This window comes from Mizuhopecten yessoensis, unplaced genomic scaffold (assembly GCF_002113885.1).
Source record: "Mizuhopecten yessoensis strain PY_sf001 unplaced genomic scaffold, ASM211388v2 scaffold11125, whole genome shotgun sequence".
Classification (NCBI taxonomy): domain Eukaryota; kingdom Metazoa; phylum Mollusca; class Bivalvia; order Pectinida; family Pectinidae; genus Mizuhopecten; species Mizuhopecten yessoensis.
Window position 1 is genome coordinate 1,127,365 of NW_018408892.1, and position 23,779 is coordinate 1,151,143.

At 35.6% G+C, this 23,779-nt stretch overlaps 1 protein-coding gene across 1 annotated transcript; it reads right to left on the reverse strand.

The window, feature by feature from the left end:
• Positions 1-2,195: 2,195 nt before the first annotated feature.
• Positions 2,196-23,742, reverse strand: LOC110466239 (caspase-3-like). The gene is made up of 9 exons (XM_021522635.1): positions 23,635-23,742; positions 21,747-21,904; positions 20,671-20,863; positions 19,035-19,138; positions 17,353-17,535; positions 12,286-12,499; positions 10,421-10,687; positions 7,581-7,690; positions 2,196-3,674 (listed from the first exon to the last, which is right to left on the reverse strand). The coding sequence occupies exons 2-9, from the start codon at positions 21,891-21,893 to the stop codon at positions 3,528-3,530; spliced, it is 1,365 nt and encodes a 454-aa protein (XP_021378310.1). The 5' UTR covers positions 21,894-21,904; positions 23,635-23,742; the 3' UTR covers positions 2,196-3,527.
• Between the last annotated feature and the right edge of the window lie 37 nt (positions 23,743-23,779).

Sequence of the window (23,779 nt, forward strand, 5' to 3'; positions counted from 1 at the left end):
AATCGAGAAAAGGTCTGGGAAAGAAAATACGTCATGTTGAAAGAGACAAGTAACGTGGCAACCTTTGGCAGAATTATGGATTTGCTTTTATGCTCTCTATATAAAGACAAAAAGGCGACCAAAGTTTATCTGCTACACCCATTGCAATGCTTTTCATCTGGGGGTTTTCCCTCTTCTTTCCAGCAACATATTAGTTTCCTAGCGCCTCTCTTAGCAATGCCTAATTTTTGGCCTGATTGTTTGTTGAATCTTTGCCAAAGTGGGGAAGGCAACGTTTACCGTCTCCAGGGACGGACATACCTAAGTCCTTAAATATGGAAGTTATTATTACATGTACCTACTTAACGATCAGCATGTAGGGTAATGGCAAACACCGGTAAGCCCGTTGTCAGCATGATGTTACGAGGCAAAATACTTCACTAAATGCTTCGACATGGAGTTTAGTGAGGTTGCGCTATAAAGTCGGCATAATATCCGCGTTATCGCAAGATAATACATCAACACACAAATTTCAGCTTTCGTCAACAAATTCACACATATATAACAAACATACACGCATTTCTTTCTGCTTTTAACTGCCTTTAATGTCGTAGTACCTTGCTTTGCAATTTCTTACTTTTGGACTTACTGTTGAACGTTCGCCAAGTAGAGAAAGGTAATGGGCTCTGTCCCCGGGTCGTGACATACAATGTACCAAAGTCCTTCAAATGATAGTTGTTATCCCCTTCTTAACGTTCAGCATTTAGGGTCAAGCTGTGCTGGTTATCTACGGCGCGATATTTCAGTGAGATAGCACTATAAAGTGGGCATCGGATCAGCGCCATCACAAGGAGGCAAGTACTTCAACTCCAGCACACATACACACATGCACACTTACACAACACACACGGGCACGTCCTTAAATGACCTTAGCTGTTAAAAGGACGTTTAACAAAATAAAACCAAAACCAATCCTGGCAGATTATTGTAGGATTCATCCTTTGTAATACCCTTTTGCAAACTAGGTCATGTCATCAGTTTTCTTGGAAGCATTTTTTACTCCCTCCGAATCGGAAAGGAATATGGTCAAAAAGTATCTAGCTCTTTATGAAATATACTGGTCAAATCTTCGGCTCTCACATTTTGACCCTAGTCACATGGAAATATATTGGATTCCTAAAAAGATTTTACAACCTGCTTTTTTCCAGCTGTAAATAAAAACGCAATTGTCATGTTATTGCACTCAACACTTGTTCTCTTGTCCAGGATCGGAGAAAGTATAGATTTGCCGTCATTTGTCTGTTGTTGCCTGCACAGGTGTAGTGTCGTCTGAGAGTGTTGGTTCGCTTTATCATGATCTGTAGAAATGTTTATATATGGAGGCGGAATAAATAGGGGATTTTGACAAAATGACAATTCAAAAATTCCTGTTATCAAATATGGGCATCTGTACCTACACAGACACACATTTTAACTGAAAGAAACGATCCGCTTCATATGACTAGACAGTTTTAATTAATACTTTATTGACTTATAGAAGATGTACAGTATTTTATATGCTGGATGTTTTTTTCTCTCAATACCATTAGTTTTATTCATTTGTATATGGAATAGTTTATTTAAAGCTATTTTATCATATAGGCCAAACGTAAGCTATAACTACAGATTTCGTTGTATACTTTTTCTGGTGATGGCCTTATGTGCAACCTAGCACGAAGAGTACTAATTATGTATACCTTGCAGGGATACTGGGTCCACTTCAGTTTGATGTGCTATGAAGTGAAAGTAACATTACGGATGTCTCGCGATCGGTTGCCGTGATCGCTAACGATCATTATTACTACTGCGTGCAATCAAGCTTGAGCTTGACTTCGAATTCAGACCACTCACTCTCCCAAGAATGTCGGTTCGATATCCAGCGGTGGTGGAAAAAGAGAGTGATGTCCGATAGCTAGGGTTAAATTAGTTGTTATCCCTCCGATGGTACGGTGGTTTTCCTCCGTGGGTTTTCCTTCATCCCGAAAACAACATTTAATCCGGATCCATTAGCGTCGTCGTAATAAAAAGCTATACCGATCGCGAGCTTTTGTTTGTTGTTGACAATGTTCACGACGTTAGATACAGTTTATTTGCATTAACATGTACATTTACAACAATGGAAATACTTACATAAAATTATAACCATTCAATACAAATAAAACAAACCAATATCGTAATACTATTTCTACATGTTTTGTTTTATTACTATGAATGATACATATCATGAAGATATACATGCTATGATTATATAAATCTCACACTTGTCCTTATTAACATGCTTTTAGCCACATACCTTTAAATTCGTGTTTGCAATACGTTCAAAGAAACAATAATAACTCAATAAAAGAAAGGAGTAACATCAAACCAATGAAAATACTTTGTTAGATATATATGTCTCTTATGCAACATATTTCATCACTATTGACAGTTATATAACATCTACAACCCGTTTCTTTAGGTTAATCATCTATAGGAATAAAACAAATATGCAGCAAAACAAAAATAAACTTTTTTCAGGGTTTTCTACAATGTATTGATTATATTTTTCTTTTTTGATTTGCAAAAAGAGTCCACCACACGTTGAAATATTTTCTACCAGTATTAGTGTCAGGCAAATATTAAGATATATTTTAATAATTTGATAACTTACTCAGTGACAGACTGTGTTCATATGTACGGTGTATCACAGTTTCAAAGTGTTTTTGTAATATTTTCTCCATCTCTTGAGACAAAACTACTTCAACAGAGATTTAAGTGCTTTGCCAGGGAAAGGTCATGAATTTATCTTTAATCTTACCATTCCAACGTAAATACTAGTACTTGAAACCTTGAAAGACTTCCCCCCTATTTCGAATATATAATATCTAAACCTCTACTGTTTTGTAATGTCCCTCCAATTAATCACCTTCAGCCTGGGATACATCTCTTCTTCCTGTACTTGAATTGTATCTTTCTACCTACAAGTGTACAACAGGTGAACGGACACCAAGATCACCTCAAACCCCTACTTTACATAATTTAACAGATGTTTAGCAGATCCTTTATACATTATGTACTTAATGCTACTTAAATAATTTCAGTGCCTAAAAACAGAAGAAATAAAAATCCAATTGAGATAAAAAATAACTTTGTATAGCGAATAAAAACCATTTACTCAACCAATAGTTGATGTGTTTAAAATTGATTAATTAATTTGATATTTATACAAAATAAATAGTTGTTCCCTATGACATAATATACATACATCATTCAGTCAAAACACATTACCTTCCCTGTAAAACTACACCGACGAGACACGAATGAAGAAAACTTTTCTTTTAATTTTCTTGTGGATGACAATTTCGAAGTTTCCCTGTCACAAACAGCAAAAAATATCCAGGAATTTAAATTTGCATTCATCAAACATAGTACTGTTTATATAGCATAAAGGTATCTCAACCTATGACCGTGTGTCAATGTCAGAAATGATACCTTGAGTAATGTTACAGTACATTTCATGGCGGCTGTTTTTACTGTTTTACAGTTTCTGGTTCGTCAATGTAATCATTTTCTTCTGGTGGGTTGTTGAAAACTCCTGGGAAGAAGTACAGTCTTTTGTGCAGAGTGGTGCGAATCTCCGATACTTGAACATTTTGAGTTGATACATATCTATTGACCTGTAAATATATGAAACGATGATTGACCTTTTTCATTTCACAATTAGGTAAGGTGTATTTTTAACTGACACTTTCGGAACCCATCGGATTCCTTTCTCAATCTCCATTGATGAACTGTGACAAAATTCCTATCCTAGAAATAACCGAATTGGGACTGGTCCTAACATGAATCAAGCTATATCCCTGATCTGTTTGATGAACGATGTATATGACATCTCTGATTTACCGTCCTCTTTGTCCCCAAATATATGCATGGTTCTTCGGTACAGCATATGGTCTTCGACAGCATATTTAAAAAATTCCTTTATTCAAACGTACAGTTGTTCCTGATTAAAACATTACATCGCTTGCGACCTTCTGCTAGTGCGTAATAAAACTTAAGTAAAAGATCACTAGGCACAAGAAGAACACCTATTGGACACTTTCACGAGTACCTAGTTGTTACACGATCAAAGTGTAGGGTTTCAAAGTAATAGATAATCACTAAGAAAATATTGGTCATGGAAATAATAGCATAATAATGACAGTGTAAAACTTCTGAGATACAAAAAAAACACCCTTCAATCATGATCTTGTCTAAGTCATAATTTCTTTAAAAATATATGCAAATTAACAAAACAATATTCTAATGTAAAGTTCTGCAATATTTCATAAGAATTCAAGTAAGTTTTACCATTTAATTAAACAATGTTTTTCCAAAAGTGTTTAAAAGACCATAGATGGGCTTTGAAGATAAAAGTTTAGGTTGACGGGCAAAATGTCCAGATATTCAACAGACGATTGAGACAGAGGACGGCGGATCAAAGAGGCCATATTAGCACAAACAATCATCAGTGCAATACTTGTTTTACTAGGAAAAGATTAACATATCATTATCTACATAGAAAAAAAGACACATAACTACACTATCATTCTGGAATCATTAATTTTACATCGCATCATCACTTCACGCAGCTACCCCAGTTTCCTCTGGCTCGACACCAGACTTGCAACTATCTGTCAAAATGTCTTTAAGTATGGTGTAAGGGCCAGAGGAAACTCGTGCTATTCACACAGCGTGTACAAATCTGTATAATCAAACTGTAAAACATAGTGCTAGTCACTGAAAAATATACGATGAAAAGACTTGTCAATCAAACACTAAGTTTGTATTTGCAAACAACATATTTGTAAATATGCATCAAACAACTAATTTGATGGGATTTGCTTCATCGACTATACCGACACACATGAATCTAGGTCAAATCCAAGTAATGTCATATGTTCCCCATCGAAAAAGCATGTAGTAATTACAAAACCACAAGACAATATTGAGCATAATAAAAAGCTATGATTACATCACACAAAGAAAAAGCATATTTCTCAATGTGATTTTAATGGCGACCATAAAGCTTGTCCATAGTCTCCATGGAAACCCAGAGTTGTAAGTGTGTCTGTTAGTAAGTCAAACATCTATCACGAAAGTCATGTCATTTGGATCAAGATTTTGAATACAAAATCAATTGCAACATGCATACACTGTGTTTTGAATAAGTCAGAACAAATTCAGCTTCATATAAAAACAGAAAACAAATCTGCCAGAAGAGGAACACAATTTGTTCCATTGAAATGCCTAGTCTGCTGGAATGTCTTGCCACGGAATTCAAGAAAAACATTGTCAGCCAGAAACTCAGGAATTCTCACAATTTCTTCCTCAGTATCTTCCATTTAAGCCTCTGTTGTCCTTTTTTCACAAAATATCCTCCAAAATAGTTTATAACAATATGTTTATATCATTGTTTGTTTTTCTTGGAAAGAAAACTCTTAAAATAAGAGAACAGAGGCAACTAGTCGTTCAGTTTGGTATGTGGTATGGTTGTGTAAAGGGTAAAAAAATCAAAAGGTTTGATAGCGGAAACTTTGCTTTGGAAGAGGATGTCAAAGATTTTCTGAAAAATCTTTTCAATTCTTACAGTATACACAAGTAAATTGGTATATTCTAGTCTTTGAAGCAAGCTTGTGTATTATACTGAAAAATAAAACTCACTCAGGTGGTAATAATATAAGACTCATGCCCAGGGGTGTAGGATAGGGAAATTCCACCGAGTGGTTTTCAAATTTGGTAAGATCCGATGCTAAGTAAATTGCCAAGGGTTTTGCCAAGTTTGAAAATCCCTAGAGTGGACTTTTCCTATCCTACACCCTTGGGCATGAAATAGTACTTTTTCTCATTCCAACTACCAGAATAAGCTCAGAAACCATTAAAATTCTTTTGGACTGGCTACTATTTCAAAATATCGATCCCCTCCCCTGATCTTTTTAGACGAGAACGAATCTGTTGGCCAGTTTTGCATACCCCACATTATATTAGCAAAACAAGTTTGCGCAGAAAAAATAATCTCATCTTTCAAACATGTACGGTAAATATATATCGTAATAGGTTTTAATGTCAGCACAATGCTTTTTCCCCATTGTGGCATCAGAGTTTTCCAAATCGTGACATCATTTCATTGTTGACCCATTGTGACGTCACGTCACATGAAATGGGGTGTAGGATAGAAATTTCCTACACCCCATTCCTACCTTGGACAGCTCTAACTTACACACAGGCAAATGAGAGAAATCATGATCAGTCACCCCTCATTGGTTATCATATACTTAAGCATTGAACTGTTTGTGTATGGTATTTATGATCTATTTGAATGACACTAGCGCGCATTATGATTTGTTTGCTTGCAAAGCTGTGTCATTCAAATAGATCATAAATACCATACAAAAACAGTTCAATACTTATATTTACGTTTTCTCTGCCTTTTATGTTCTTTTTTAACTTATAATTCATAATTAAAATTAAAAATGCCCGCCTTATCGACAGTCCAGACAATTTCGTTCAATAGTTTGAACAGCGTATTGTCGCGTGCTGATTGGCAAACAAAGTAGTACTTTGACATTTTAACAAACACTTCAAATTTATTTCACAATTTAGTATCAATACGATTGCGTATGATATGTCTATAGGGTGATTCCAGTTTTTCAATAGAAATCTGAGCTGAAAGTTAGACTGATTTGAAATTGTTTCGATTTCCCCCCGGAACAAATTTCCCCGCATGGATAAATACAGTGAATACCCTGAATGGGACCTTGACCTCCACGAGGGAGTTATTTTTGAAAGTTAATTCGAACTTTTTTCTTTGCTCATTTTGTGAAGAATCCAGGCTTGAATGTATTTGTTGATTGTATGGGAACCCGGCAACAGCCGGTAGAATCTATAACAGCATCGTTATTCGATATGTCGTCTGAAACTGAGGAACCGTGGATCCGAGACGCGTGAAACTGATAGCGTTTGAAGTGAGTGATCTTGCGACGGAGCAAAGGTTCGTTACAAATGTCTGAAATGAGGAATGTTTATGTGTGCTGTGACTCATATCAGTAGGTCTGTAACATATGTGTCAGTAGGTCTATAGAATATGTGTATTTCAGACATTTATAACGAACCACTGTTGATCAATGCAGTGTAACAGACGATATTTCTGATAAATTGCATGAGCGTTAAAATTGTTGATTGGTGATTTCAACCGATGTGCATTTTGTACGATATTGCAGACCTTGGTCTTGTTTTCGTTGTAATAAAAGTGTTTTTTATTTTATTTTTTATTTTGCACATAAATTTACAATGACATTATGAAATCTCACAATGCCCAGCGATATTTCAGCAGCCGTTATGTTTATTTACATTGGATATTGTAGTTCCGGTCAGTGTTGTAATTGATACGCTAAGAATTGTGTCTCGTGCGGCATGGTAATTAAAGTCCCATCAACGACACACCTTTCAAAGAGGCTATATAGTGACAATGCCATGCAAATGTAAATATATATCAATCAAACTACAGGAACCTCAAACAGAGACACTTGACACTACATACAAACCTCTGTCATCAGGTCCTGCAAATGGGCTTTGTTAGCATTGTACTTCAGTACCCAGACAATCGCTTGGATGAACCAGCTGCCTCTTTTTTCATTTCTGTAGGACCGGTATCCTGCAATTGATTTAGAGGTTAGTTGTTTCTGAGGTCAGTATCCTTCAGTAAAGCAAGATGTACCTAACCCAATGTTAGTTGAGTTAATGCTCTAACAAAAAAAAACAATACACAATACTACATAAGAATGTATGAAATAAACTCATTCAGCCCTGAAATTTCATAATGAACTATTCCAACCTTTGAATTGGAAGAGTTCAAATGTGTCTTCAGGGGTAAATGAGTTCAAGGCAAATGCTCTGTTTTTTTTTAAAAACATTTGTGTCCATCCATAAAGTATACAACCTTATCTTAATAAAGATTCATATATTCACATAACTACTGTTGCCATTCCAGTGATCAAAACAAACTACACTTCTGTTCACATTATTTGTATGTTGTAAAAGGTGACAAGGGGTGCCCTGTGAAATCTCTAGTCAGATATGAGAAGATACTGGCCCCTGTATGCCAATAACTTTTCTCCAAGTAAGGAAGCCTCCCAAGATGTCTGGACATTACTTTGATATTGCTATAATGGGACACAACAAAATTCATGGATCACGGCAATATGCTCATTTGCTCTGCATCTTTCCACTGCAATGCATTGAGGAGGCAAATGTCGTTATGAGACCATAACAACATTTGCTATTGTAACGTCATCATTTTTATTGTTGTCAACACTTAGTTTGCTGTTCAAACAACTGTTCGAAGTGACTAAATAATGCATAACTACTCTATCAAAATGTAAATATAAATAATGAATATTTTAGCAAATATTGTTATGTTCCTATAACACACATTTCTATTGCTGACAATTAACTTACATAAAACCTCCGGGCTTTACTAAGTTTGGCATCAATAGCAAAGTGTGTTATAGGACCATAACAACATTTTCTAAAACATTCATAGATTAATTGGAGCACAAAACGTCAATTCACACAAATCATAGATTACTTATAGTGAATTCACAGAGTTTAGTGATTTCAATTCAGACAACTGTGTATTGCATCCTCTGTCTATTCAAAAAAAGAGAGAAACATTCTAATGGTTGACTTTGATGATAATGATGAATTAAGTAACATTACTGATACCAACAGTTTGGTTTTAGGTGGCGATCTTCCTAAAGATCATGGCAAATACAATTAACTACAACATTTCCCCAGCTAGTATGTAGAATCACTATGTCCCTAAGATTGGGATTATCAGAACTATAAACAAAGAACAAAAAGGTCTTTTTTAATACTTTTCATTATTGAAGGAATCATCTATTATTTATATTTCCTACTTACTGATATACAAAGGTACTTATTTTGTTACTTTCACATTGGTTCATTCAGCTGTCCGATTGGTTTGGTTTCTTTGTGTTTTACGTCCTATTTACAGCTATGGTCTTTAACTCCTTCACCCCTGAAATTTTATAATGAACTATTCCTTGAATTGGAAGAGTTCAAATGTGTCTTCAGGGGTGTATGAGTTAAGGACATGCCATGTTTTGGGGGTGGATGCGTGATTAAAGAAAGAAGAACAGACCTAGTCAGTACGTATACCTGGCCATGCAGACTGCCCCACAATGGCCCATATAGGGTTCAAACCCCCACAACCAATTGGCGGAGGGTTAGTGACCATATACGGTCAGACGCTTTAACCACTTGGCCACCAGAGCCCCTACAGCCGTCAGATAAACAGTTGTTTTGTAAATATATGTTTTAAGCGTTTGTTGTATTTTAAGTTATCTTTAAATGCATAAAAAAATATTGCACTGGCTAACGTAGTCTTGAGATTTAAATTCAACGTCTCCTTCTTTGGCCTTCCTAGCCAAGCTGTATGATTTGGTGTCTGTAATAAAATTTGTCAGAAAAATGGCATCAACATAATCCGATGTAGAACTGCAGGGTTTTAATAATATTGTTTAAGCTCACGATTCCTCAGTTATGGACTTCTGTCTAGCCTAGTAGGTGAAACTTCAGTAAATCTGTTTCATTTTCTGGTTCATATCACATCATTCTGATACTCAGGTTGTATCGCACATGTTTGAAATAAAATGTTCAATATGGATGTATATGACCACATTTTTTCGCACCTCAGACAGAGAAATCCAACGGCATACCCCATGCTAGACTTTTCTGTCTCGTCTGATCTGTCTGGTACCTTTAAGTGACATTTCGCGGAATTTTCACATTGCGATGTATTCATCCCCACGTTAACCGCTTGAAACTGACAATCCGCTTTATAAATATTCTGTTTTGTTGTTATATGTATTGTTTTGATGTTGTTAGATATCTGATGTTGTAGATAAAATGTAGCTACATTGTGAAATACTTTGTCTTCCTTGTATGGATGGACTCGTTTTTACGCGGAAGCATTCAATTGTAGCTTTAGTAGTGAAGAGGCCATTTTCATTTGAGGCTCCAGATGGGATACTTGTAGTCTTTACGTAAATTGAATTATTATTTTCGAAATAAAAGGTGCGAGAAAAAAATCAATTACCTGTACCTGACAAGATTTGGTTATGTCAGTCGAGGGCTCAGATTCCGTAACATAATCCCAACCGAGGCAAAAGCCGAGGTTGGGATGTTACATAATCTTAGCCCGAGACTGAGATAACCCCGATCTTGCTCAGTTACTGTATACAGGAAATAGATTTTATTAATCTATATGGCAGGGACTGAAATAAAGACCTGTATCACTACATTGAAATGTAATTCTGTTGAACACTGATTCAAAAACAACATACAGTCAAACTGTATTTACCTTCAGGTGTTGCATAGGCAAATAAGAAATCAGAAGCGATATGGCTGCTTTTTTTAATCTGTTTGTTTGGTCCTCCATCAACACCACTGTCAGCCTGTATCCGGTCAGTGTCATTTGGCAGATTTTCAAATGCCTTCGATACATCATCATCATCATCATCATCATCATTATCTTGACATGATGCTTCAGATCCTTCACTTGTTTCCATGCAGTCGGGCCTGACATTTCCTGATTCGTTGAGTTCATTGTTTATTTCACTTGAGGATCCTGAAAGCAAGCATATTCCAGATTAGGGAAACTAAACTCATTAAGCTTTTGTAGAGTTGTTCGATTGATTTTTTTAAAACAGTGTATTAGAAATAGCCAAGATGCATGTGAAATCTATATAATCCTCTATTAATGTCTGTAAGTCCAACATATATACAAACATTCAAATCATACAAAACATCATCCTCGATACTCTAGGGGCTATATATGATGGATATTCCTATCAAAAGTTACCTGTGGAGGTATTTATGTCACTAGCCTAGGTCAGCAGGAAGATAATTATTATAAGGTAATAAAATCATCAAACAATATTGATATGGTTCAGATTTGACCAGAACGAAATGTTGTCCCTGAGGCGTATTACAGGTAGACATTTATAGTTATCAGTTGAAATCAATTATTATTTCTTTGAACCAAGTGGTCTATAACATATACTGAAACAGTTAAAATGAAAATATACATCGTTTAAAATGTTCCAAAAGATAATAAAGATCCGTTTGAATTTTTCCCTATTTTCACAATTTCACACCTAACATATGTCATATAGCAAAATTGAAGGCATGTTGGTAGCTATTTGATTGGTCTCAGCTAAAAAGAAACCCTGACCAATCACTAGGCTGATACTTCTCCTTTGAAGATTACACTCAGGAGCGACACCCGACTTCAAAGCCAGTCAATTTTACCGTGACTGACAGATTCTTTTGATGTACCACATCAAAGGATCAAATTTAGTTTTCTCCTCTCACCAGTAAGGTGAAGCATGCTGAGCCGTCGATTTTGCCATGACAATTTCCAGGGGTGCTGAGAGCGAAAGTGAGTGTAACCTCTGGAGTATTAAGGATGAGAAAACATATGCTAGCATTACATGCTACTTATAATGTTATCTGGATATGTATCGCCTTGCGCTTTCAAAAAGAGTTCCCAAGCTGTCAATTAACTGTCATGGATGTTTGTTTGTTTGTTTGTTTATGTTTAACGGCCCATCGACGGCTGTGGTCATTTAGGGCCATGGTGATTTATTTATTTATTTTATTATTCTAACAAACATGTGAGTAGCGAAGGGATGTACATTTGGTAAAATAAAACAAAGATAATATATAATAATTTGTCAAGAAATCACCTTAAAGTCTTAAACCAATGTAATTCAAGAAAGATATAAATTTTACAGATTTAAAAATAAATTCATGAAATTATTTTTGCATCATTTTAGTCAGAGCTTAATTTCAGTTAATATGAGTAACAAAAATGAAAGAAGTTTATAATCATGTAAAAGCTTTGTCATTTCCAGATAGTTACAGGTAGAATAATTAATTATGTTTACTGGTATTAGAAAGATATTTTGTTTGGTATATTTGGTATATTAATGCTTATACATAAACATATATACATGTATATATACATAGATAAAATAACTGAAAATATAGACCAAAGATCTGCAGATAAAGAAGATCAACCACATAAAATGAGATTTGAAAAAAAATGGAAAAATAAACCAAAAAATTAGAACATTACCATAATTGAAATGAAATCTGTATAACAAATTGATTAGCAACTGAATCAACTCTACACATAAACATTTCCATTAATTGAAAACTTACTGCAAGCTTGAAATAGGAATATCTTTGGTTTCCCAGTCAATTTGGGACAGTTTTCATTATTGAAATTTTTCACAATGTTGTCAACATGGACGACGTTCCCATCGGTACCGTATATTCCTGAGGTACAACCATGACTGAGCACTACGAACACGAAACAGTCGCTCTCCTCATGGTGTTGCCAGGTACTGCTCTCCTCTGCAATTTTCAGCATATCCTTCAAACAGAGAACATTAGACGTTTATAACTCTGAGTCTGACTCTCAAACACGCAACATCAATACTTTCAGGCCCATAACCACAAAAACAAATAACTACAAATTCTAATTCTTTCCTAGATCAGTTACAACATGGAATCTTCTACCCAAAAACCTGTTGATCTGCACATCTTTAGAACAGTTTGGGGGGGGGGGGGGGGGGGGGGGGAGGGGGGGGCTTATCTCCCCTTACCATGTCATCATACGAATTGTGATTGTTTTAACTTGTAAATAGTGCCATTGTGGTTTTTATCTGACCTAGTCTGGTCATGCACACACAGATTCGTCATCATTCCACATCAGGAATTTGAATCTTAACGGGAAGAAGAAGAAGATAACAAATCTTAATCACTGTACAGTAAAACCTCTTTACACTGCCGCCGATTTTCCAGCACTTTTTTTATTATAAAGATATTTGGTGATACATCTCGGGCGATGTACAGTTAGCCGGACGCCCGAACATATTGCTTAATTGATGTCCAGGTGTTTCACACAGATAACTTGCCTGAGTTTTTACCTTATAAAACCTATTCACGACAGAAAAAAATCATCATGATAAGCAGGGTACCAACTTTGAACATTTAAGCATTGAACTGTTTTTGTATGGTATTTATGATCTATTTGAAAAAGCTGTGTCATTCAAATAGATCATAAATACCATACAAAAACAGTTCAATACTTATATTTACGTTTTCTCTGCCTCTTATGTTATTTTTTAACTTATAATTTATATTTAAAATTAAAATGCCCGCCTTATCGACAGTCCACACAATTTCGTTCAATAGTTTGAACAGCGTATTGCATTGTCGCGTGCTGATTGGCAAACAACGTAGTACTTTGAAATTTTAACAAACACTTCAATTTTATTCCACAATTCAGTATCAATACAATTGCATATGATATGTATTGAGGATGATTTAAGTTTATCAATAGAACTCTGAGCTGAAAGTTAGATTTGAAATTGTTTCGATTTTTCCCCGGAACAAATTTCGCGCTTGGACAAATACAGTGAACACCGTAAATCCGAGCTTGCCCTCCATGAGGGAGTTATTTTTGGAAGTTTATTCAGACTTTTCTCTTTGCTCATTTTGTGAAGAATTCAGGCGTGAATTTATTTGTTGATTGTATGGGAACCTGACAACAGTCGGTAGATTCTATAACAGACTCGTTATTTGACATGTCGTCAGAAGCTGAGGAATGGTGGATGCAAGACGCGTGAAACTGATAGCGTTTGAAGTGAGTGATCTTGCGATGGAGCACAGGTTCGTTACAAATGTCTGAAATGTTTATGTGTGCTGTGACTCAAATTGCATGAGCGTTAAAATTGTTTCCATTGCCGGCATTGGTGATTTCATCCGATGTGCATTTTGTACGATATTGCAGACCTTGGTCTTGTTTTCGTTGTAATAAAAGTGTTTTTTATTTTATTTTTTATTTTGCACATAAATTTACAATGGCATTGTCAAATCTCACAATGCCCAGTGATATTTCAGCAGCCGTCATGTTTATTTATATTGGATATTGTAGTTCCGGTCAGTGTTGTATTAATACGCTAAGAATTATGTCTCGTGATGCATGGTAATTAAAGTCCCATCAACAACACAGCTTTCAAAGAGGCTATATAGTGACAATGCCATGCAAATGTAAATATATAATGATAAACAATTTGATTTTGCTTAGTTAAAGAAGGAAAAAATCGGTACATTGGAAAAATATCATAATAAGTGATATATCATAACAAAAGATCCCAGAGCGATCTTAGCGCCCACCTTTGTACCATCTTCATTAGTTTTTTGTCAGTTCGATCTTTTTTCTTCTCTCCTCTAATCTGTTTGATCGAGTCATGTTAACAGTAAATGCACCTTGAGGTAACTTTTGATCTAAACTTAATACTGATGTGTATGAAAGCCAACCTTCAAAGTGAGTTTGTCATTTCACATATTTACTAGTACAGTAAACTTAAATTAAGTGAAAGAAATAGAATCGGTCATTGCAATATGAGAAAGATCTGTTAAGTTCTTCTTTCAATCCATTTTGTTTTTATGATCAGTCTCAAAATATAACATGCACAATGGGAGATCAAGGGGAACCTACATATAAAATTTGAGAAAGTTCCCTCTAGTTCTTCCGGAGAAATAGCGGCAACAAACCTACAAAATCAAAATCAAAGATGGCTGCCTGTCGGCCATGTTGTTTATCTGATCTGTCTCAAAAGTGTCCCTGCACAGCTAAGGACCAAGGGGAACCTACATATAAAATTTGAGAAAGTTCCCTCTAGTTCTTCCGGAGAAATAGCGGCAACAAACCTACAAAATCAAAATCAAAGATGGCTGCCTGTCGGCCATGGTACAGTAAACTTAAATTAAGTGAAAGAAATAGAATCGGTCATTGCAATATGAGAAAGGTCTGTTAAGTTCTTCTTTCAATCCATTTTGTTTTTATGATCAGTCTCAAAATATAACATGCACAATGGGAGCTCAAGGGGAACCTACACATAAAATTTGAGAAAGATCCCTCCCGTACTTCCCGAGAAATAGCGATAACAAACTTTATATATCAAAATCAAAGATGGCTGCCTGTCGGCCAGGGTGTTTATCCGATCAGTCTCAAAAGTTTCCCTGCACCGCTAGGACCATGGGGAACCTACATATAAAATTTGAGAAAGATCCCTCTGATACTTCCCGAGAAATAGCGATAACAACCTTTATATATAAAAATCAAAGATGGCTGCCTGTCGGCCATGGTGTTTATCCGATCAGTCTCAAAAGTTTCCCTGCACCGCTAGGACCATGGGGAACCTACATATAAAATCTGAGAAAGATCCCTCTGATACTTCCCGAGAAATAGCGATAACAACCTTTATATATAAAAATCAAAGATGGCTGCCTGTCGGCCATGGTACAGTAAACTTAAATTAAGTGAAAGAAATAGAATCGGTCATTGCAATATGAGAAAGGTCTGTTAAGTTCTTCTTTCAATCCATTTTGTTTTTATGATCAGTCTCAAAATATAACATGCACAATGGGAGATCAAGGGGAACCTACATATAAAATTTGAGAAAGATCCCTCCCGTACTTCCCGAGAAATAGCGATAACAAACTTTCACTATGAAAATCAAAGGTGGCTGCCTGTCGTCCATGTTGTTTATACGACCAGTCTCTAAAATTGCCCTGCACAGCTAGGACCAAGGGGAACCTACATATAAAATTTAAGAAAGATCCCTCTGATACTTCCCGAGAAATAGCGATAACAAACTTTATATATCAAAATAAAAGATGGCTGCCTGTCGGCCATGTTGTTTATACGACCAGTCTCTAAAATTGCCCTGCACAGCTAGGACCAAGGGGAACCTACATATAAAATTTGAGTAAGATCCCTCTTGTCCTTCTTGAGAAATAGCGATAACAAGAATTGTTTAAAGACGGACGAACGACAGACGACGGACCACGGACGCAGGGTGACTTGAATAGCCCACCATCAGATGATGGTGGGCTAATAACCAATATCATAATCTTGAGGTAACTTTCGATCTAAACTTAATACTGATGTGTATGAAAGCCAACCTTCAAAGTGAGTTTGTCATTTCACATATTTACTAGTACAGTAAACTTAAATTAAGTGAAAGAAATAGAATCGGTCATTGCAATATGAGAAAGGTCTGTTAAGTTCTTCTTTCAATCCATTTTGTTTTTATGATCAGTCTCAAAATATAACATGCACAATGGGAGCTCAAGGGGAACCTACACATAAAATTTGAGAAAGATCCCTCCCGTACTTCCCGAGAAATAGCGATAACAAACTTTCAATATCAAAGTCCAAGATGGCTGCCTGTCGGCCATGTTGTTTATACGACCAGTCTCTAAAATTGCCCTGCACAGCTAGGACCAAGGGGAACCTACATATAAAATTTGAGAAAGATCCCTCTTGTCCTTCTTGAGAAATAGCGATAACAAGAATTGTTTAAAGACGGACGAAGGACAGACGACGGACCACGGACGCAGGGTGATTTGAATAGCCCACCATCAGATGATGGTGGGCTAATAACCAATATCATAATAAGTGGGTTCCAATGTAATGTATATTGAGGAATTAAAGTGCTAATAAAATAATTACAAGGAGAAATCAGATTTCATATAAGGAGAAACAGACAGCATTTAAAGAAAAGAGATGGTGCTATTGGCAAATGTGCAATTCTTCGATAAGCAAACTTGGTAGTACACGTGATCCCCTAGACACCTAAATGTACATTACGCAGATGTCAAACATAGGATGAACAGCTATGCAGTACCACTAAGGTATTGTTTCAGAATCACTTAAAAACACAATGAAATTTAAATTTAAAGCATGAAAATTCTCAAAGAGGGACATTAATCCTAACTGAAGTGTCATATACTGCAAATATGTGATTTAAACGTTCCCAGTGTTCTTATATACCGCTTTATCACAACCTATTTCGTAGGTCGTCTGAAAGCAGTTCACAAATTATTATACCTGGTTATAGGGCCTTTAATGCAACCAGTCAATGTCTTTCTCAACTCCCTGGGGAGCATATACAGCCGGTGCTGCCATTTTGGTGCTCACAGCTAGCATTCTACAATTCTAGCACTGCCCAACCACATACTCATTTACAGCTGAGTAGATTGGAACAAGCGGATTAAAGTATCTTGCTCAAAGATACAACACAGTGCCGGGTCGTGACTCGAACCTGCAACCCTTCCGTCACGAGCCTGGCGTCCTACCACTAGACTACCGTGCCTCCCAAAGATCCAGTATTTTCACGAGAAATCTGCCATATTAACTTCTATTTTACTTACCGCACTTGTCACATTGTTGTAGATCCTGACAGTGAAGTGAAGTTGACTGAGGACACGAGACAGTTTGTTCCGATCTAGGTCGGTGCCTGTTCTCTCTGACCTATTAGCCTTCCCAAATGGACCAAATATTTTATTGTTGATGATGACAGCAAGTCCCCTTCTTTTTGCTGTCATAGTGTAAACCTAACAAAAACAACAAGAGTAACATGAGGCGGAACAATATACGCCCGTCGAATGGCATATAGTGTTATATACATAAATGTACTTTCTTACATTGAAATAAGATCTGCATCATTCTAAGAGTGGTAATTGCTGACATGCTATAAAAAATGTAGGAGAAAATCTCCCGACAAAAAATCAAATACTGAAATGAACAAAGGGCAATTACTTTTGGAAAAATCGTTGAATCAAAATTCTTTCAAGGGAGACAACTTCATATCATGATTATAATGTATACCAAGTTTCAAAGAGATCGGTCGAAAAATATAGGAGGAGATTGCTGGACAAACAAAAGTTTAGGCCGGACAGACGGGCGGACAACCCCATACCATAATACTTAATTTAATCCGTCAAATTTGACGGGCGTATAAAAAGGGAGTAAAATAAATTAATGATTTACAAGAGGCACAAGGTAAAGGAGACAGAGGCCAATTAAATTGATGGCATAAAATTATTATTTGTTTGTTTGTTTGGAGTCTAATGTCCTCACGACAGCCAGTGTCATATGAGGACGGGGCATTCTACAGCCCAGAATAAATAGTATAGTCTGGTAGGAAAAACAACTGAATTCAAAAAAAACTATTTAAAAGTTATCCAGGACATTAAACATAACTTTGAAGCATGCTTTGTTTTTGTAAATGTATACAATAAATAGAGAATATATGCTTATTTATTTATTTTAAAATTCAATTGTCTTTAATGAATATTGGGAATTGAAATAAATCCAAATTTTATTACTTTTTTATTACAGTAGATTTCTCTTAATATCACTTCTCATTTGTCAGAGGGAAATGTGATATTAACCGGAGCATGACATAAAAAGAAAACATGTTTTTCTGACCATTTCAGATGTCAAAACCCAGAAGTGATCATAATTAAATGTCCAAGTGATATGGTTTTACAAAGGAGATCGTTTAGTTAAATTATTTGTAACCGACACTGCTTTTTCTTCATTAACAGTGAAATATTTGTCTTTTACTTGTTTATTTCATTGAAATATGAAGGTTTTTACCTTCATTTACCATTAATTTTTTTGTGACAGTTGCCAAAATAAAGTGATATTAAGTGAAATCGACACCAAAAAAAGTGATGATAAAATAATTGAATTACATAGATTACATATGCCAAAAGCAGGAAAAATTGTTTTTCCTGCTATCGACATATGTAATCTATGTACTAGGTAATTATTGTTTTATACGGTGCAACAAGAAAACATGATAATAACCGAAAATGGCATTAAGCGATGTGATATTAAGTGGAATGTACTATACAAAGTTTTTTTCCACACAATAAATACCTCATCTTTCCTTTAATCAAAATGTATTCCTGATTTCTACTTCATTGTTATGATTTTAGTAAGATAACCACATCAGAAGACATACTAGTAGTATATATATAGTGAATTCACAGCAACAATCTGACAGAGCAACGTTAAATAACAAAGGGAGGTACGTAGTTCTTACCTCTGCATGCTCAGTATATCCACTTTTTGATACATCAGCAACATCACACTGCTCAATGTTAGCCTCATGCATTTCATCTAGTTCTTTAGTTGAAGGAGGCCAAACTGTGAAGGAAAATGTGAATAGATACTGTATTTACAATGCAATAGTTAAGGACAAATGTACTCAGGTTTAAGGATGATATTACTTCTCCACTTCCTTCTGCATTCACTGTGGCCACAAGGACATGACACAGGAAGGATTGCATCACCTCTAGGCCTACATGTCTCTCTTACCTTCATTGCGTCTTTGTTTTAACGATAGGGTCATCTTCCATATGTTGTATGTGTTTAATGATGAATCTGATTGGTTTAAGGGTTTAGTTTGGTTTGTTTGTGTTTTACGTCCTATTAACAGCTAGGGTCATTTAAGGACGTACCAGATTTTGGTGGTGGCTGAGGAAAACCAAAGTTCCCGCAGAAAAACCACCGACCTTATTAAAGGCCAGTACTTGTTTAATTCATGCATTCACCCCTGAAATTTCATAATGAACTGTTCCAACCTTTGAATCGGAAGAGTTCAAATGTGTTTTTAGTGGTGAATGAGTTAATGATAAATGGAGGAATTTAACAGCATTGACTTATAATTAGGCAACATTAGGTACAATAATGTAATACTATGTACAAAATGTGATTATCAAGATATCAACCAACATGCTAACAAGACCAACACTAGTTACTTTTGCATTTTGATATCTGTGTGTCATTGCTCATATTAACTCATTCATCCCTGAAGACACATTTGAATTCTTCCAATTCAGTGGTAGGAATAGTTCATTATGAAATGTCAGGGGTGAATGTGTTAAAGACAGAGACAACCTGAAAGATTTGTTTAGTTTGTTTTTATATGGTTTACCGTCTTATTTAAACATCTAAGGGAATTTAAAGATGTGTCTCAATATGTGTAATGTATGTGTGCATGCTTGTGTATAAGCGTTCTGGCAGGGTATGTTGGTGTAATTGCCTCCTTATAACAATACCATGGATCTAATGCCAACGTCATAGTTCTGGTCTACCTAACTGTGAAATACCATGTTGACGGCACCCAGCAAAGTGTTCTGTCCATGCAGTCACATTATGCTGACAATTCAACCAGTTGTCGCGATATTAAGCAGGTAATCGCAACTGTTTCAGCTTAGGGAGAGAACCACTTCAGTCTTCCTCACTTTAGGCAAACTTTAGCACTAAGGCAAAATGTGAGATATTGAATGGATGTTGATCCCAATGGGAAGTTATCTCCCCTTTGACTACCGAATGTGATATTGCCAAGAAATCTAGAGGTGATAGGAAAGAAAAAGGATTAGTAGGAACTCAGTAAAGAGAAAATAAAAAGATCCCAAATGTTGCAATGGGTGTACAAAGCAGATTTGGTTTGGTCGCTGTTGTATCTCCAGGCAGAGGACACAAAAAAATAGAAAATTCCAAATTATGCAGGGGTTTTCCACATATATTCTGCCTCTTACAACAGCAGGTGTATTTTTGTTAACCCCTGACCTGCATAGATGCAACCAAAATGAAACAAACAGATAGTACATGTACACTGTAACTAGACAATTTATTTTGTTGGTCTGACTTTGAGAAAAGCTTGAACAATTTACCTTTTGGTGGAAGATGTAACTTCTTTGTCCTTTGTTGTGTCAGTTTTTCTTCATATGGTTCCAACAGTTTAGCTACATTTTCATTTTTAGTGGCTCGTAAACCTTTAACAAGCTCCGAGAGAACTGTCTCATCACCGTACATCAGTGTGTTTATCAATGAACGAGTCTTGGTTTTCTTGGTTGCATTCACAGCCTGGAGTGTACAATGCAAAGACAGCTGTAATCATGATCTCTTCACATAAAATACATCTATAAAGGTTCCAAACAGTTGAGAATCCTTGAGGTACTTATGGCAGTGAAGACTTTTATGTAAGCTGTATTATAGGGGTATATAATTGCTAGTCCGGATTATTTTGATGTTTTATCGACTTTTTTTTTATATCTGTCTTTCGTCGTTAATCGACGACAGATCGATATAAAAAAGTTGATAAAACGTCAGAATAATTCGGACTAATAATCGCATGAGCTCTAATTATAAAAGTCATACTGGCTAATTAGGGTATTCTAGGGGCTAACAATCACATAAGCCCAATGGGTCTCACATTGGAAGATTTATCTATGGGTATTATATGAGCTCACAATCACATCAGCTCTATGGGTCCAACTGCAAGTTTTATCTATGGGTATTCTATGGACTCAAAATCACATTGGTCCTATGAATTTCACTGGAAGTTTCATCTATAAGTATTCTATGGGCTCAGAAAACATTTGCCCTATTGGTCTCACACTGGCAGTTTTTATATGGGTATTCTAGGGGGTCACAATCACATACGCTCTAAGGGTTTCACACAGGATTTTTATTTATGGGTATTCTAGGGACTAGCTTTTGCTTCAGGGGTTCTTTAAATAGCAACAACTTTCACCCTTTATAGGGCAATCTAGGGGGATTCAAAATACAAATGCTTTAGGTGTTAGTTATTTTACCAATCACCTGCCAAGATCAAGGGGTCCTACAACAAATATCCCTATTATTATATTAATTCCTATGAAGTTTTTGAGGTACAGTATACCTGTAGAGGTTCCATGTGTTTAACAGAGAAAGATAAGTGTGAAAATATATATGCTGATACATTTACCTGTATTTTTGCGACTTGGTCATCGTTCAGCAATGGAGGTGTAATGGTATGGTGGAAATACTCCACAAGATCATCTGGGTTAGCAACCTCCTTGATGATTGATGAAAAGTTCTTCCTTATACCCTCTTTCCACGCCTCTTCTGCCATGTTGTCAGATTCTAAAAGTATTCCATTATGACATTGCAGACTTGTGTGATGGTGACTATATATGATGTTGTATAAACATAAGTCATATTTACTGAGGTGTTATATATACACTGTATATGTCAAGTCACATTGGAGGCAACAACCCCCTCGGTTCATCGGCACATTCCCCCCTGAGTGTTACCGTACATCTCTAGATCTCCATTAACACAACACTGTGAACGGTGACTCCACCTTATATCATAACCCCAGCCCTGAACAGGGTTCGTAGGGTCTTGGGTTCAAACCCCGGTCTGGCTGCTATATTTTCTCTTTCTCCTGTTACAGACATGTGAATGTGTTTATAGCTTTTCTTCACTCTAAGTATAAGTATAATGGTGGACTATTATATAATGAGGGTGAGAAAATGTTGAAAAATTAATTAACAAAAGTCACATATGGTCTGAGTTGATTATTTTTTCAACGTTAAAATTAAATGTACCTCCTTATATTTTTTATATTTTTTATATATACCAAAACTTAACATACATGCACAGGTACGTACAAGCCTTGTCTGTCAATAAACCCATAACATATACATAGATTTATTCTGACAAAATTAAGATTTACAATCCTTTGACAGTCAGCTTACAAAAAATAATTAAATAAAAACATATTTCAAAAGTTGCGACATTTAGATTTACGGTAGTTTTTTTCTTTAAAACTGTATTTCTGCGCTTTAATTTGTCAGTGTTCATCTTTTTTTTATATTTAAATTGTTTAACTGTGCTTGAATTCACATCATTTGACAGAAAATTGTTCCATAAATCAACAGTTCTTTGTGTGAACGAAAATTTTCTAATATTTGATCTTGAATGCGATTTGTAAATTGTAAAATTGTGTCCACTGATGTAGATGAACTTTCCCTAATATTAAATATGTCGGATACTTCATGGTCATTATAATTTCCCGGACAATATTTCATATTTGTTTTAATATCATAATTGGTAACCAGGTCCAGTACACATTGGCAGCTACATTGTATAGCTGCATGTAAAGACCTATAATAGCTCTATTGACCTATAAATCTGAAATAGGTCTTTTCAGCTATCTGCATGTGATTTTCTTTTTTAAGGAAAATGAAACAAACTCGCTTTAGAATGAAGATTGCATGTAATATAAGAATTCTTTTTAAAAAATTATGATGTAAAAAAATCGGAAATTTTATATTTATGAAAATTGAAAATAAACATCTAAATGTATGCTTTTTGTAGTTACAGCCTGACTTGTACATGTACCATTACATCAGCTTTATCTGTTTGTTTTGTTTAGGTTGCATCTATGCAGGTCAGGGGTTAAAAAAATACACCTGCTGTTGTAAGAGGCAGCATATGTGGAAAACCTTATTGTTTTATGCGACTTTGCGTTAATTTAATGAATACTGAAATCTGAGAAAATATAGCTCAATAATACAGCTATCATGTATAGGTGAATATAGCCAGGGATGTGTAGTGGACTACACATCCCTGATATAGCTATATAGGTATTTATAGCTATATAGCTCCGCATTAAAGCCATTTTGGTCTCTGTGGAGTAAAACATATAGATAGATATATAGATATATAGATATATATACATTGTAGCTGTACTGGACCCGGTAACTGGGTAACGAAAGAATGGAAATTTACACACCAACAAAAAATATGAATAATATGGGTCACCAACATAGATTCTTCGAAAATATTAACAAATTGTATTTCCTTACATTTTGTGGGTATCCAATAGGTAGTACAAAATGAAAGGCTCGTCATTGCCTGTGTACTTTATAGCTTCCATATATAGGAACTTCGGCAAAAACGAAAGTCGATGTAGGTAATGTTAAGAACCAGCATACCGGAATATTAATCCTG